The 15,310-nt window shown below is 38.9% G+C and overlaps 1 protein-coding gene across 4 annotated transcripts; it reads left to right on the forward strand.

Annotated features, from left to right (window-relative positions):
* Positions 1-237: 237 nt before the first annotated feature.
* Positions 238-10,937, forward strand: LOC122398227 (serine/threonine-protein phosphatase 4 regulatory subunit 4-like). 4 transcript variants are annotated; one of them, XM_043397924.1, is made up of 16 exons: positions 238-434; positions 1,197-1,447; positions 1,559-1,632; positions 1,977-2,083; positions 2,239-2,468; positions 2,594-2,716; positions 2,789-2,895; positions 2,982-3,173; positions 3,237-3,395; positions 3,472-3,654; positions 3,733-4,179; positions 4,254-4,371; positions 4,460-4,499; positions 4,594-4,613; positions 4,686-4,731; positions 4,978-10,937. In XM_043397924.1, the coding sequence occupies exons 1-16, from the start codon at positions 388-390 to the stop codon at positions 6,512-6,514; spliced, it is 3,681 nt and encodes a 1,226-aa protein (XP_043253859.1). In that variant the 5' UTR covers positions 238-387; the 3' UTR covers positions 6,515-10,937. The 4 variants fall into 4 exon arrangements, with proteins under 4 accessions (XP_043253859.1, XP_043253862.1, XP_043253861.1 ...); XM_043397927.1 differs by having other exon boundaries at positions 5,410-10,936; XM_043397925.1 differs by lacking the exons at positions 238-434; positions 1,559-1,632 and having other exon boundaries at positions 1,351-1,447.
* The last annotated feature ends 4,373 nt before the right edge of the window (positions 10,938-15,310 follow it).

Below are 15,310 nucleotides of genomic sequence, written 5' to 3' on the forward strand. Positions count from 1 at the left end.
GATATGCATCAATGCGCGAAAATTGCTAGGTGACTCCATAGGTTTGTTGATTACACAACATCGACTCCTGATCAAACGCATCACGCTATTGTATTACGCGCGACACTGTGTTGTTACGTATGCTCCGTCGAGGAACGCACGTAGGCAGCGCTCGGACAATTCCGATGCAGTTCGGGTATGCTCGCCGTCTCGTACGACAAGTCAGATATAATCGATACCTTAGAGTTGGAGCCCAGTTTAGTTGTCATCCACGTTCCGTCGTGTTGTTTTTCTTGCGTCAAATGCGTCAGGAGAGTGCGTACGCGTGTATCGTCGACCACGTACGGGAATCAATCGGTCGGTCGCTACGCTAATCAGTGTTATCGTTAAATAAAATGCGCGTGAAAAATGTTGCAAGAGGAAGATAAAGCTCCGTACGAGAGCGTACTAGACCTGTGAGTAAAATTGGACAGTGGTAGTTTAGAGTTTTCTAGCCAGAGAAACGCGTGTTCGCGATCAGACTGTATTTCATTTCTTTCCCTGCTGTATTTCTCTTTCGTACAAACCTATACACGATTCCTAAAAATAACGCGGCGTCGTTCAAGGAGTGTACTGTCCTGTCGTCTAACCGTCGCTAATTATAGTCCTTTAAAGACAGTCACTCGTAAGAAATGACATTCTACGTACTTACGAGTAACTCGCAAACAATGTTCTGTCGGACCCTACTTACGGATTATACAACTTCGAGGTTTAGGTTATCGGATAATTTGACAGCATTGTTGGTTGTGTCTTCGTTGTCCTTTTTTCCGATAAAAAGATCTTAATAATAGCACTCTTGTTGAATCTTTGAAATACGCCAAATTCGATACGATGCGACTGTACGTTTGCATGTAAACATTGCACCCATGCAAACTATACCGACACACGCGCTCCAAAAGGATACATTATGTAAAGATTCTTGTCCTTGGCGGTTGCATACATTTAAGAGAAATACCGCGAGTGTGACGACGATGTTACTATAAAGTTAACGATACCACATCTTTACACCAAACAAACGAAACCGTTTATTTGTTATTTGAATGGAATAAAATTTACAAATAATTACAACCGTAATTACTTTCGATTTTCCGTTTTTCTTTCCCCAGTAAGATGTTTTTATTATCACTATTGCTGTTTCCTGTTTTTTTACTATTCAAACGCGTCTATGATTATTCCAGGAAAGGGGATGATTATCAACAACTCAGTGTTATACACAATTTACCGAGTCTCTTAGCTACAGACACGCAATCATGTATGTCTCGTGTGGTACCAAAAATGCAGCAATCGTTGCCTACTGCATCTACAGAGTTTCACCTTGCAGCCTCATCTACGTTCAAAACAATATTAGAGCAGAAACTTGTCAGCCATAATGTCTTCAGTCAAACATTCCTCCAAAGTATATTAAATTCGCTTGACAGTCGTGATCCAGGTAAACTAATTCTATCTGCTTGTATAATAGAGTTGCTAGCTCAACCCGTATCGACAGTTTCATGCATTTGATGTTACTCTACATAATTTAACTGTATATATACATTTAAAGTCGTTTGTGATGCATGGCTGGAGACCTTACTGGATGTGATAGAGTTACTGCCGGTAGAAGTCATAAGATTGCAGGTTCGTATAGACAATTTTAGAAATTGGTATCTAGGAAACATTACTAATTAGAGGAGCAAATGTATTGTTTATGTAGTGTACGTGTGATTACATTATATTGAACTTGTAGTAAATTAGTAATGAAATTAATTTATTTTATTACTCCATGCTAGACTAAGCATCAAGTACTCTGTCAAAATTCATTTATTGCAAATGGTTGCTATTTATTTGACACAGCTTCAACGATATATATATATATATATATATATATATATATATATTATTATCTAACAAAACTTAAATATTATTTAAATCTAATAAGATTGCAATATCGATTTAACAATAATAGAAATAAAATCGTACAGATTCTTCCATTGACTATAATGAAAGGACAATTATCACAACCTATCTACTCCAGGGTAACGTGCAGCAGGTTACTAGGAAAAATTTGTACAAGATTTGATTCTGCTATGTGAGTATGTTTTGTCTTTCCATGACGATTGACAACTTTACTCGTTGGGGGTACCAGTTTACGAACGAAAAATTAGACGCGCGGGAAGTACTGAAGATAGTCTCGTTTCTCGATAGAGTCATTAAATAAAGTATACGTATTGAAATTTTTGTCAGGATACAGAAGGAAGTTCTACCAACGGTACATTCCCTCTGTCAGGATGTAAATAGCGAAGTACGAGCTAGTATCTGCTTGCAGCTACGTTTTGTTGCCGAAGGCCTTGGTGCTGAGTCTGTAAAACCTGCTTTGTTACCGTCTCTCGTAGAATTAGCAAGCGACGAAGAAAGCAATGTAAGATGCACCTCTGTACAGACAATAGTGTACTTGCTACCTCATCTTCAAGAAGGTATGCTTGATGACTAGTTGTGCATTATTCATTAAGCATTCCAAGTTTCTAGTAGCGACGTATATTGCTAATTTCGACGAATACAATTAAAATCGAGATTAAATTTCTTGCTATCGTCTTTACAGATACAATAAAAACTACCATAGTGCCACTTGTTAAAAAATTATGTGAGAATGCAATGAAATCGGACGATAATGTGATATGCATTATTGCCCAGGAGTTTGGAAAGCTCGTACTTGGTTTGGAAAGTAGGATCCTCTTTCTTTTTGGACTTTTATTCTCGTACCTTTCGAAAAAATGATATCTATTAAATATTTTAGAATGCTTATTACCCACGGAAAAAGCATGGTTTTTAAAATATTTTCAACAACTTGCGCAAATGGGTATTGTCTCGATGAAAAAAGAGTCCAAACCTCACCTTCTGTTTGTGAGTATACGTATGCGAAAAGAATTCAAGCGAAAATCGTAGGGCTTAAGTTACATTCTTTCTGCATTATGCCTGTGTTACCTTAGATGACTAGTAATCCAGCCGAAGATGAGAAATATATGGAATGCAGAAGGTGTTGCGCTTTTAATCTACCCGCAATGTTTCTTTTTGTGTCAAATTCGTCGGACGATACGGACGCGTTACTTCTTACGTTTAACGCGTTGGTGAACGATCACTATTACATGGTTAGAAGAACTGTAGCAAGTGGAATTCATGAAGTAAGCGGTATTATTCTTTTCTACGCATCGACACGAAATATTATATGGAAATTGTACGCGTAGGTGGCTAAGATATTGGGTCCAAAGAGCGGTCGAATAAAATTAGACCTAATAAAATTATTAAAGGATGATTCGAAGGAAGTTCTACAAGGTTTAGTTCCTCACATAGGATTACTGCTTGATTGTTTAGCCGAAAGTCAAACTATCGGAGTAGATAGGATGGTTTGTAGATCTTTTTCACGTTGCATGTTGTTAAACGCGTTCGGTTAATTCGCATAACGTTATTCGTCGAACGCAGGACTCTACTCTGATGGAAATTGGCAGAGCATTAATAATATGTGAAGTAGAAATATCATCTACACGTAATTGGAGACTAGCGGTATTAATGCATTCACAGCTCGAAATAATAGTCAAATACTTTCCAAGCGATTTTATATATTCAAATTTTGTGCCAATGGTTTTTTTCAGAATATTACACGCTGTAAGTTTTAAAAAATAATATCGTTATGCTTAATACGCTCGGGGAATATAAAAGAATAATTTTGTTTATAAATTTTAGAGGCCAATACCTGTACGTCTTGCCGCGGGAACGTTATACCTTTTCCTTTTACGTTATAACATGAAACCTACTCAAAGGGTAGAACTTCGAAGCAGGTTATACACAGAGCTGGCTAACAGTCCCGACTGTTACGTGAGAATGATGTTTGTTCGTATGATGGTAGAGGCCTTAGAAATTTTCTCTTCCGTATATTTCAAGGAACACTTTTTCAACGTTTTATTGAACATGGCTGAGGATCCTGTAGCCAACATTAGGATTAAAGTAGTTTCCCTGTTGCCTCAATTGAAAGGCCTGTTATGGATACCGACGGATAAAAAATTGTTAACGGCGTTAGAGACGACTATAGGACATTTAATGAACAGCGAAAAGGACAGAGACGTAATTGCCGTGTTAGCAACTGTTGTGCGGAAATTGAACGAGATGAAACTTAAATACGATGGCCAAACTGTAAGTGATGATAAGCACACGTAAGTTTTATGCCGCAAAGTATTTTTCTTATTGAGATATGTATCTTATCGCAGCCAGCGAGTAAACATACGAAGCAAGATATCGAGGATACTAGGAAATTAGAAGAAGAGAAAAGATTGTCAGGACTGACGCCTGGAAAATCTTCGTCCGGAGGGACTGCAATGAAAAAGGGTACTTTATAGTATACCAATCGTAATAATATATACTGTTGTTTTTCAGACAAACATCTTTTATCGCAATTAAAATATTACGGTTGTAGGTGCATGGCGACGACCACCGGATAATCCAGGGAAAACAATGTAAGTCGTGTCTCTGTTCTAATTGTAATCTTTAGATTCAAACATTGTTAATTTCCATCATCGATTAATTTAATATGTATTTCATCATTTCCAGACCGCCGACATCATCAAAGGGTAAGGTGTACTAAAATTGTTAACAGCTCGAAGAAAAAGAAACAATCATTAAATGCGCGTGACGTGTTACAGAAGGTAGTGGATCACCTCGTCACTCGAGCGAAGGAACAAGAGGAAGGTACGCAAACTTTCAATTCATTTTACTGCATTCCAGCATAATACTAACGTATTAGTTCAGCAATATTAATTATACGATATTACGAATTTAGAATCTATCGAAAACATAACCGTGACATTCGATCGAAGCATGTCTAACGATTTTGGGTCTTGACGGGAAATAGAGTTAAACGTGATCGTTTTATTAGTTCGCTAACATTTTCAGTAAAAGTCTAATGTAAAGTTCTGCACGCTTTACGTCTAACAGAATTCAACTAACACATCCTTGGGAAAGACTAGGTCATACTAACTCGAATGCTAGTACGACCCATGCTAACTTTGAGAGTGGGCCATGTCACGATTTTCTGATGCAAAAGATGCAACAAAATCGCTCGAAATTGGCCTCGTTGCCGTTGATAGTATGGCCGGATTCGTGCGAGTGCAACTACGAGGAGGAGAACAATGTCCATTCTTGTCCCCCGTCCGACTACGCTACATCCGTTTTCCTGGCGTTCATGAGAGAAAATCGACGAAAGTCGCAGCAAAACTCCCTACTAACACGAGACTATGCGCGTGAATTCTCCACTAACATCGCTAGCAAGGACACTGCCACTGCGAGAACGTTTTCCAGTGCTCCTAATCTGGCTATGCTCAGAGCACTGACCAAAGCGGCTCACTATAACTCTTGTTGGCCCTGTAGCTCGATGCCGGAAATACCGGTGATGCTGTCGGACGACGAGTTCCTCGTGGACGCCGGTATCCGGATACCTGCGCAATTCTCTTCGCAAAGCATGTCGAAGATACCGCACCTGCAGGATTCGGTATTCGGAAAGAGAAGGGGTTCGTTCAATTTCGACCGTTCGCGTAGCGTCGGCATGAACTTCGAGAAAGGGAAACCCAAGAGGAATTCGTCCGTCGAGTACGAGGATTGCATGAAACGGAGAACCAACGGTGCCGATCAATCGAACAACGGAAGGACATCGATGGACTGCGAAGATGACATGAGATTGGTGAAGGAGAGTCAACAGTTGGGCAAAAAGGACACGGTGTACATCGGGCCGATGATGAGGTCGAGATTCGGGTTCGGTGTGAATCAGGAGCGATCGATAGAGGAGAAGATTAAACGTAACTCGCTGATATTGGATAAGGACAAGCCGAAGATTTTGCAGTCAAAGTGCGCGCTGGATAGGACTAAGCGGCATTCAGCGAGTTTCGATAAGGGAAAGCCGAAGAGAAACTCGTCGATCGAGTACGAGGACGACATGAAACGTAGAACGAACGGAACTAACCACCAGCCGAAGGATCTCAGGACCTCGATCGACTACGAGGACGGGTTAAGACTGGGGAAAGATGATCAACAACTGGACGCAAAGGATTCGTCGATGTATCTCGGGTCTCTGGTTAGAACGAGGTTCGGGTTTGTCAATCAAGAAAGATCGATGGACGAGAAGATGAAACGAAACTCGTTGGTGTTGGAGAAGGATAAGCCGAAGCTGGTGCACGCGAAATGCACGCTAGATAGGACTAAACGACACTCGGCGAACTTTAGCTTAAAGCAGACGGACACGAAGGATATTAAACCCAATTTGAAATGCCACAGCTTAGAAGTGGTCGATTACGTGCCAAGCGAACGCCTCGGCAGGGCCCTCAGGCGGTATTCAACCTTGGACGTGAATCATAATCAGGGACTTAGCAAAATACCCTTAAGGAGTTTTGTACCTCGTAGTAGAACCGCTCCAGCTACCAGAGCCTCGAGCCCGGTACACATAGACAAGCTGTGTCGAATGCCGTTTTGGGAATCCTAGAGACAGACAAACGCGAAATCACGGATACATTTCAAACAGACGAGACGAAAAGATTCCTACGTCCATCGGTTTTATCGCATTTGCTAAATCGTCGCATTACAGGTTACAGAGATAGAATATATTCGTGGGATACACGTGGTGGCTTTTCTTCCGTTTTGTTCGCTGCACACAATTTGGCTCGAGAGATCGTCGTGAATCATGTATCTTCCTTTTCTACCTGTAAATTTTCTTAACAAATTCATGATTACATATCCTGTGTAGGTTGACCGTTGTAATCATAGTACATTCGATAGGGAGAGCAATCGTATTTCCAATGGTCAGAGAACGTTAGGTTCGCGATCAACGAAGAACGATAGTAATGCCTCTGCCTCTAATCTTTCGAGAAGATTTTTCCAAACGAGTAGTCGGCTATTGAAAGGCGTCAAATTAATAAGATTACGGAGTCGCAGGCATCACTGTTCGCTCAACTATGATACCGTTAATAAAATTTCGACAGTGGAAATCTATTTCCATCTCTCATCGTAGCTATTGAGAACAGTAAACTTCGCAAACAGTTTCTCAGCATTTTCTTTCACGAATTAACGAGGTACTCAACAAAATTGTTACGAGGGCTGTTTAGCTAGTTTGTTATCTCGTGCCTTTTTCACAGAGCCATCTAACGCTCTACGCCGCTTCTCGTAGACAGCCTAATAATATATGTATATTCCAGTTCGTGCGCGATCGGTATGTTTCTCATCACGTTCCATTGTTAGGAGATGCCGCCGAGGCGCAAATAGAAAATCTAAAGCCTTCGAAGAACGGGTATCGTTGCATTAAAGTATTTCGTAACTGTTACCAGTAACGATCGGCAGTAAATCGGATACTAAATGAATATTTCGATAGATTCGTTTGATCCGGTCGTGTCGTAATTAAATGCACGAGATAAATTGCATCGATGAAACGAGTTTTTCGAAACGTTCCGTTTACTATTCCCGATGCATTTCTAATCGATTGTTACACGCGACAACTATTAAGCATTCGTGATTCGCATTTCTTTTAATCGCGAATAGTTCTGTATTAAAAAAAGAAAAATGTCTCTTTTGATATATCGATCGAGAGGATATATTGCGATAATAGTTAAACGAAACAGACACGCATGTTTGAGTTTGAAGACTGTTATCGAAACCCGTAAGAGTAAGGAAAAAGAAGATAAGACTATTTTGCACTTTATTTTATAGCTGCATATCTAATACGTATTGGCCTACGAAGAGAGTGAAAAGAATTATTCTTATTGTTAATAGAGTTTAAAGAGCAGTTGTTATTCATTAATTGAATATATTCTAATAGATTATTATACTAGGAGATAACAGAAAATAAAACGAAGATAGGGTTACAGTATTGTGTAATAGCCAATTCTAGGTCTAGTCTTGAATAGTTATAGAAGCAAGGGTAATTACGATGCCTGTAAAAAAGGTGTTCTTCAAACCCTGGATACGTTTTGTACTTTGCTTTTTACGACCGTCCTTTCATTCTCTTCTTCTTTATAAATTTCTTAAGTTGTAGCATCTTAGCGGGTACAGAGATTGTTCTATTAGTGTCGCTCACTGACGGGTTTTATTATCACTTTTAATAGAGCAACGTATCGAACTGTGCGGAGATATGAACCTAGTAGTAATTTTAGAAGCGTGCAATATTTATGCGTTTTAATTTAATCGTCTCGAGTATAGTTTCGCTTTTGCACCATATAAAGAGAACGATACTAGTTGTATCTAGCTAGCTGTACCATAATTTTATTCGATATCGATTCACGAATATTGACGCCGACAGATTCCGCCTTTATTTAACGAACCAGTGAAATCCACCAGGGAAGACAATTATAATTTTTTTCAAGCGCTACCTTAGGGATCGTCGATTCCCTCGTAAAACTTTAAACGATTAAAAACCTCTTCCCTGCACCGCAGATCGGAGTACTGTTGTGTCTTAAGTAAGAAATATCCACAAAATATCATACGTTCTTAACATGTACATATAGAGACTGACCAAGACGATTTAAAAAAGATGTCTATGCATGTATACCGCATCCAAAAAAACAAAAAAAAAAAAAAAAAAAAAAAAGAGGAAAGAGGTTCGGAAATGTCTAAGTACGAAAACACCAACAAAGATATATTAATGCAAGAAAGGAGCACCGTGTAATATCTTCGCAAGAATATTTTCATTGAGCTTCAAGAGATGATATATTTTCGAGCGGAGGAAAGAATAATGAGAGATATAAGACGCTTCGAAGCCAAAGATATTTGATTTCTAACAGTATGAAATTGAACAACGTACAAAGTCTTAAAGGCATTACGTACTTGTTGTGTACCATATACGTAAAACCGTTGTAAGCTTTACAGCGCAAGTGCCATTGAATACACGGGGATTTAAACGCCTGGAGAACGGTACCATCGATGGTATTCTCGATTAAATCACAAGAAACAACACTCTCGAATACCCAAATTACATGCCACCGGATAGTTGTCGCGAAATTTGTACGATATTTAACGTCCGTAGTCTCGGTTATTCGAGCCAAAAAAAAAAAGTAGCATAGTCGTAGTGTTTCAATATCGTTAAAGAAAACGAGGCATCGAACGTTCTATTAACTTGCTCGTTACGCTCGATGCTAATTAGTTTCGACTTTTTATCTTTTCTCGTTCGTTTCGTTGTAAGTACGAATTCTTAGGGAGTGTAAAATTGCTAGTCGATCCGACGCTGAGAGTTAATTACTATAATTTCCATCTCCAAACGAGATCCCAATTTTTGCACAAGCTGCTAAACATCGAGATACTCCTCGTTAATATTCGAATATCACAGTACATTTTATACTTGTTGATTTCTTCGTTTTTACATTGACTTGGATAATTTGTCAAAGTATAAAGCAGCGAATTGTAGGAAAGTTTTTTGATGTTTAAGTATCAACGAAGAGCGACTGTGGATCATATTTTATGTTTAGTGACTAGGACCGATCAATTGTTGCCGTATTTGATTGCGACGTAAGGTCATACTGCTACCGTACATTTACATAACGTAGCGAAGCTTATTCTGTTATTTTTTATAGGAGATTTTAGGGTAACATTGACCGTACGATTCGCGAAAAGCGAGAAATCGTGTAATCCGTGGAAACTCGAATCGATACGATGGAAAATTTCCAATTTAAAAGTAATTGCATTTACGACACGTTCAAACTTTCGTCAAAACACTTTGCGTATCCGCGGGATCGTACGGTCGTTGGATCCGCCAGGCGACAAAACTTCATTTTTTATAGAAAATCTTAGAATATATACAATGTAAAAAAAAAATGTAAACGCATACATGGTTAACGAAACTGAACAAATTGTTAAATGTGCAATTAGGGGCCGTAGAGGGACGCGCGGTTCGAAGAAAAACAAGTTGAATTGAACGAAGAGCGTTGCTCGAGCGCGTTTGTGGGAGGATTAGAAACAGAACGCGGGGAAAGTAAATTTCCTCGAACGTCGAGCATATTCATCAAGATTTATCGCTTAAATGCTGCTAATTTATTTTTGTACAGATCTACCGTACGGTAATACTAACTTTTGTGCCAGAAAGTAAACGAAAAAAATACACAGTCTAATTATATACGTATGTAAGTATATGCAGCACGGAAGAGCGAAAGTATACATATACACCGAACACGCTAACACTACGCAACACAGAGACACACACACACATACACTGGATACAGTATACGTATGGTTCTGTAAACAGACGTTCATTCTTAACAACGTATGTATTTCTTTCTTTATATACGTAGAGAAAAGAAAACAAGTACTTTTTATTCCTGACATTGTTAATACGTATATACACATACGTATTACATACATCTGCGTACATAAAATCGAGGAATCTGGATCGTCGATTGTCGCCAATTTTAACTTTTCGCACGATCGAGGAAGAAGAGAGAATTCACTGTGTTTGTATAATTTATTTATCGTGTACAAAAGAAGAAATCTGTTTTCGAACGTAACGGTTTGCTTTTCCAAGCGAACGGGCAACATGTGATGATAAAAAAACATATAAATACGTATTCAAACAAGAGAACAGGAAAAAGAGATAAACGAACAAATAATAAAGAGGACGTTCACGTTGTACGCGATGAACGATTAAATTCGTGGAACGATATTTTTATTACTCACGCTGCTCCCGTAAAGAATAAGGAATGTTATAAAACAGAAACAAAAAAAAAAATGAATTGTATTTTTGTGAGGTATATCTGTAATAAAAATATAGTTAAATGTAAAGAAAGTATATATGTATATATATGTATGTATGTATGTATATATACATATACATATATATACACACGAAAGAAAAAGAAAATGAACACCGCGATCGTAGATTTTATTGGCTCTGTCGATATTATATTATACATCTGTTTTAATATACGTTACGGACAAATAAATCGAACTTTTTTTGTTACGCAACCTGCCGTTTTTTCTTAAGAACGTTCGTTGCGATCCCTTTCATTCGCGTGTTTCAATTTCAATGTCCGCAACTTCGGAAGAGGAGACGACTGGAGAAATAAATACAGGATTGAATACTTTTAATTTTTTATTTCGTCTACTTTCTTAATAAATCGGTGACTCGAATCGCTACAAACTGTGTATGAGTTCCTTTTATAATTTACTTACGCACATACCATAATAATGATTTTTTTTTTTCTTAATCATTCTCGCTCATTCACACACACCCGCTTACCTTGATTATAAAAAACTTCTAGTTTCTCTTTAAAGTAATCGATCGAATTTTCCTTCCCCTCCATTCTCCCCGATGAAATGCGTTCTAACGTGAGATATCGTGAAATAGCCCGGTCGCTTATATTATTCGAATATCATCGAATATCGTTACGATCCTCCCCGTCGAAGAATCTCATTATACGCGACAATTTATATAACTAATTGGGATTTTGAAAATAAACGCGGCATTTGTGTATATATTTACTCTCGTGATTCTCGATAACAGACCTTCCCGTATTCGACCTTCGAAAATACTGTTTCTACCCTCGAAAGCCGATTTTTTACGATTGGCTTCCTATAAAAATTTTATATAAACAGTATCTTGGATTTGTTTTCTCTCGCGTTTCATTCGCGAAACAACGAGACTGCACGATTGCACCGGTTCGCCGGAAATATTTTTTTTAATGCGCATTCAACCGAAAATTCGCTTTCCTTTTGTTTCTTGAGAACAGATTGTCAAAGTAAACGGATATCCAACACTGTTCTTCTCTTTATTTCTGTGCTCATACCCCCTTATCACCTAAATAGTAGAATTCTCACTTGTTATCTCTTTCACTTTTTTTTTTTAAGTACACGTCTATGGTTTCACCCATACTAAATTCAAGATAGATCGAAGTAATAACAGCTGAATGAAAGATGGCACGGTGTTTCATCGCACGCGAAACGATTACCAGCTCGCTCGGAATGACTTTCGTGTACGAGCAATCTGTTCTGGCGTTTCTTTATCCTTTTTCATTTTGATGATACGCGATCGTCGTGCGATCTATGGACTTGTCTACGGAAATACATATGTACATATACACGAGACTTCGCGGTTCGATGCTGTCGGTTAAGCAGAAAAGAAAAGTGTTTTTAAGTACGATAGTTCTTTTGTCATAGACCAAATTGGGTCAATTTAACACGTTGCTAATTATATTGCACACGTAAAATGCAACAGACAGAGACACCGTGTATTCAACCTGTTCAACCAGGGAAGACGAATTTATTCGTCATTTTCGCTCGTCTGTACCTTGGAATATTTCTCCCTTTCTATATTTATTTATCGGAACAATCCCTGTGTGTTTAGTCGTATTACAATATTCGCTTTGTTCGGATTACTTCTATGCGATTTTTCTCGGTAATATTGTTTTATCAGCGTAGCTAATTTAGCAATAACAGTGTAAGCCTATACAAGTATCCCCGCATATACACCTGACGCGATATTCTCTCGACACTCTTCAGCACAATCGCATCGATTGATTCGCAGATCTATTACTTAATTACAATCTACGAACGAGTAGTTTATTATACAAAATGATATCATTTTTTTTTTAGAATTTTTCTGCTACGCCCAAGGTACAGGCGAACCGCCAGCCAAATTATTCGGATAAACAATTTGAAATTCCTGTACTCCAGGATTAAATACTTCGGGACCCATTGTACTATTGTGCTAAGGACTAAAACACGAAAAGACACGGTATTTCGCACCCTTGCGTTTCTCATTTTTATCTGTAATTTCTACGATGCATCGAGAGAAAGAGAGAGAGAGAGAGAGAGAGAGAGAGAGAGAGAGCGCTTTCATTCGACAAATTGCTCGTCTGGAAATGCCGATTCGTGACGATAGTCTTCTCCTCTCTCCGAATCGGATGCAAAGTGTATGTATACATGCATAATAGAACGGTATTAAAGTTTACGTATATCGTGACACTTGTATGTTTGCGTGTGCCGGTGAAGCGTTTAAAAATCCCCGACGACGACACGATACGTAACACCCGCCATTAAACCCCCCGCGAATCAATTATTGCGCCGTCGAACGTGCAATTACGACGCGACTGAAATCAATCGCGAACGCGATAATGGCTTCAAACGACGTGTTCGAGTAGATTTAATCGCGGTACAGGCCCTCCCTCTCTTCCCCCGCATCCCCTCGTTCGATTATCTTTCGTATGTACAGGTAAAACACAATCGTCCTTGCCGGCGATTCCCTTTCATCGCGAAATAAAGATAATTTCGGTACGTTAATGCCACACTAATTTTATATACAAAAATGATAAACAAGAGCATGTATATAATACCCTCGAGAACATTACTCGCTATTCGTAATTAATATACCGTTTAGTAAATTTTTAGATATGGTTGTTCGCGAATCGACAGCTGGCACACCTGGCTCCGGCTTGGAGCAATCCTGGACATGTTTCACAACTTCCTTTAAACGCATGGAGGGATTGCGATCACGAATTTAACGTATAAAATATCTTGGACGAAGATACTACTCGTCTACGCTCCTGTTAATTTTTTGTACGATATTAGGTCTACGCTAGGATTAAAATCAAATGAAATAAAGAAAGGATTCGGAAGATGTTCTTCCAATCAAAGTTCGACAAATATAACGTCGCGAGTGTACGAAATTTGCCGTAAAAATGTTTTTTAACGGAACGACGTGTGCTCGGCTATCGATCTGCATACGGTAGTCCCCTTTATTACAGTAAAAATATATTATCGCTACGGATAGTATTTAACTTTGACTAGCATGTGTTTATAGAACCGATTTCCAATCCTACGCAACCACGCGCTATAGAATCAACATACGCGATCTTGGAAACGGTAATCTCTTATCGATACAAAAGAGCCCCTCTTCCGCGAAATTGCAACGAAGAAGGTGCGTTTAATTTAGACCGGAGCCTCGACTGGAAAATCATCGTTGCGTTTAAATAGCACGAATCTGTTCAAGCCACGCGGCTCTATCATCTTCCTTAATGCATACAATATTTACTTGAGAAAGTATGGGGTACAATGTCGGCTTTACGTTAAAGAGTATATCCTTCCTTCGAGATAAGTACAATCTAACGACTCGCTAGGACTCTACGATCCACGCGAATGAAAACTCTAAAAGTCAATCGTTTCACGTTATTCGCCACGTCGTGCCATATTCTATACATTGTTCGCACAGTGAATACGATTCCTCTGTACGAAATTCGGACTGCTTGTACAGTGACTACTTGGTACACGCCAATACGTGTTGTCTACCAAGCGTAAAGATAAGATTCTTTTTTTCTTTCTCGCCATACCTACTAGATATCATAGAAGACACGGAGAGCACGTTCGACGCACGGAATGCAGAGTAGAAAATAAAATGGTAGATGATTCTCTCGCCCGTAGAAAAGAGGGTGATCGAAATTTACACCCCCTCGAGAGGAGCTGCGCGCGAGGAAAATTATACGATCTAGCTCTTTAGATATCCCCTACGACTTAATCACACAGCAACTATTTATTCTCTTGTTCAGTCTTGTGATAATACTACTTTAATACTTTTACAATTCGCACTGAGTTAACCATGTTGTACACGTCTCTATATCGTAATGCGTACGTAACTCGATCGGTTCCATTCGAAACGAGCAACGTAGTAGAAAAGGGTAAGCGCGGTCGTTGCTGCAACAATTCAATAATCAGACGAGAACATCGGGATCAAAAAACATCGGACGAAGTATTTGCACAGATAGCATCGCTTAACGATTATTTGACCGCTTAAAGTATCCGTTGCTTTTTCACAACGTATAAATTTCTTAAGTTTCTTTAGTGGAAAACTTTACGAAAATCGTAGATAATTCATTACGACGTTTGCATTAATATTAGAAAGCTCCATCGAAAAAATTGGCACGGACAAGATGCTTCTCCGAACCCGCTGGAACTTGTACCAACGATACTAGATTTATTTGTAAAATTGTTTATATATTTAGAAATGCAATCCCTATGAAACGAACAGAGTATCTTCCGCGGATATGTCTTCGTGTCATCGAACACGGCACAGATACTTTAGGCAGTCACGTTACGCGAATAATATCACTCCTGTAACGATTATTCCGTTCCGTTGCGGCACGACGAGAACAATTCCTTTCGGTCAAGGGACTCTACGCAACTGTATTGTCGTTACGAATAAACGATTCCCATCTAACATTACACCGTTAACGAACCTCTATACACGCAACAGCAAAACCGACTCATTACGTTGATCTTTTTGATTCTGAATACTGATTTGATTATTCCCGCT

This window comes from Colletes gigas, unplaced genomic scaffold, assembly GCF_013123115.1.
Source record: "Colletes gigas isolate AHSC1104 unplaced genomic scaffold, ASM1312311v1 Colletes_gigas_Sc00011, whole genome shotgun sequence".
Taxonomy (NCBI): Eukaryota; Metazoa; Arthropoda; class Insecta; order Hymenoptera; family Colletidae; genus Colletes; species Colletes gigas.

What these genes read in the sequence shown, in the direction of transcription:
- LOC122398227 (XM_043397924.1), top strand. Translation starts at nt 388, where the DNA reads ATGTTGCAAGAGGAAGATAAAGCTCCGTACGAGAGCGTACTAGACCT. An exon ending in TAGCAAGTGGAATTCATGAA is followed by an intron (nt 3,174 to 3,236) that starts GTAAGCGGTATT and finishes TTGTACGCGTAG; the next exon opens with GTGGCTAAGATATTGGGTCC. An exon ending in ACCGCCGACATCATCAAAGG is followed by an intron (nt 4,614 to 4,685) that starts GTAAGGTGTACT and finishes GACGTGTTACAG; the next exon opens with AAGGTAGTGGATCACCTCGT.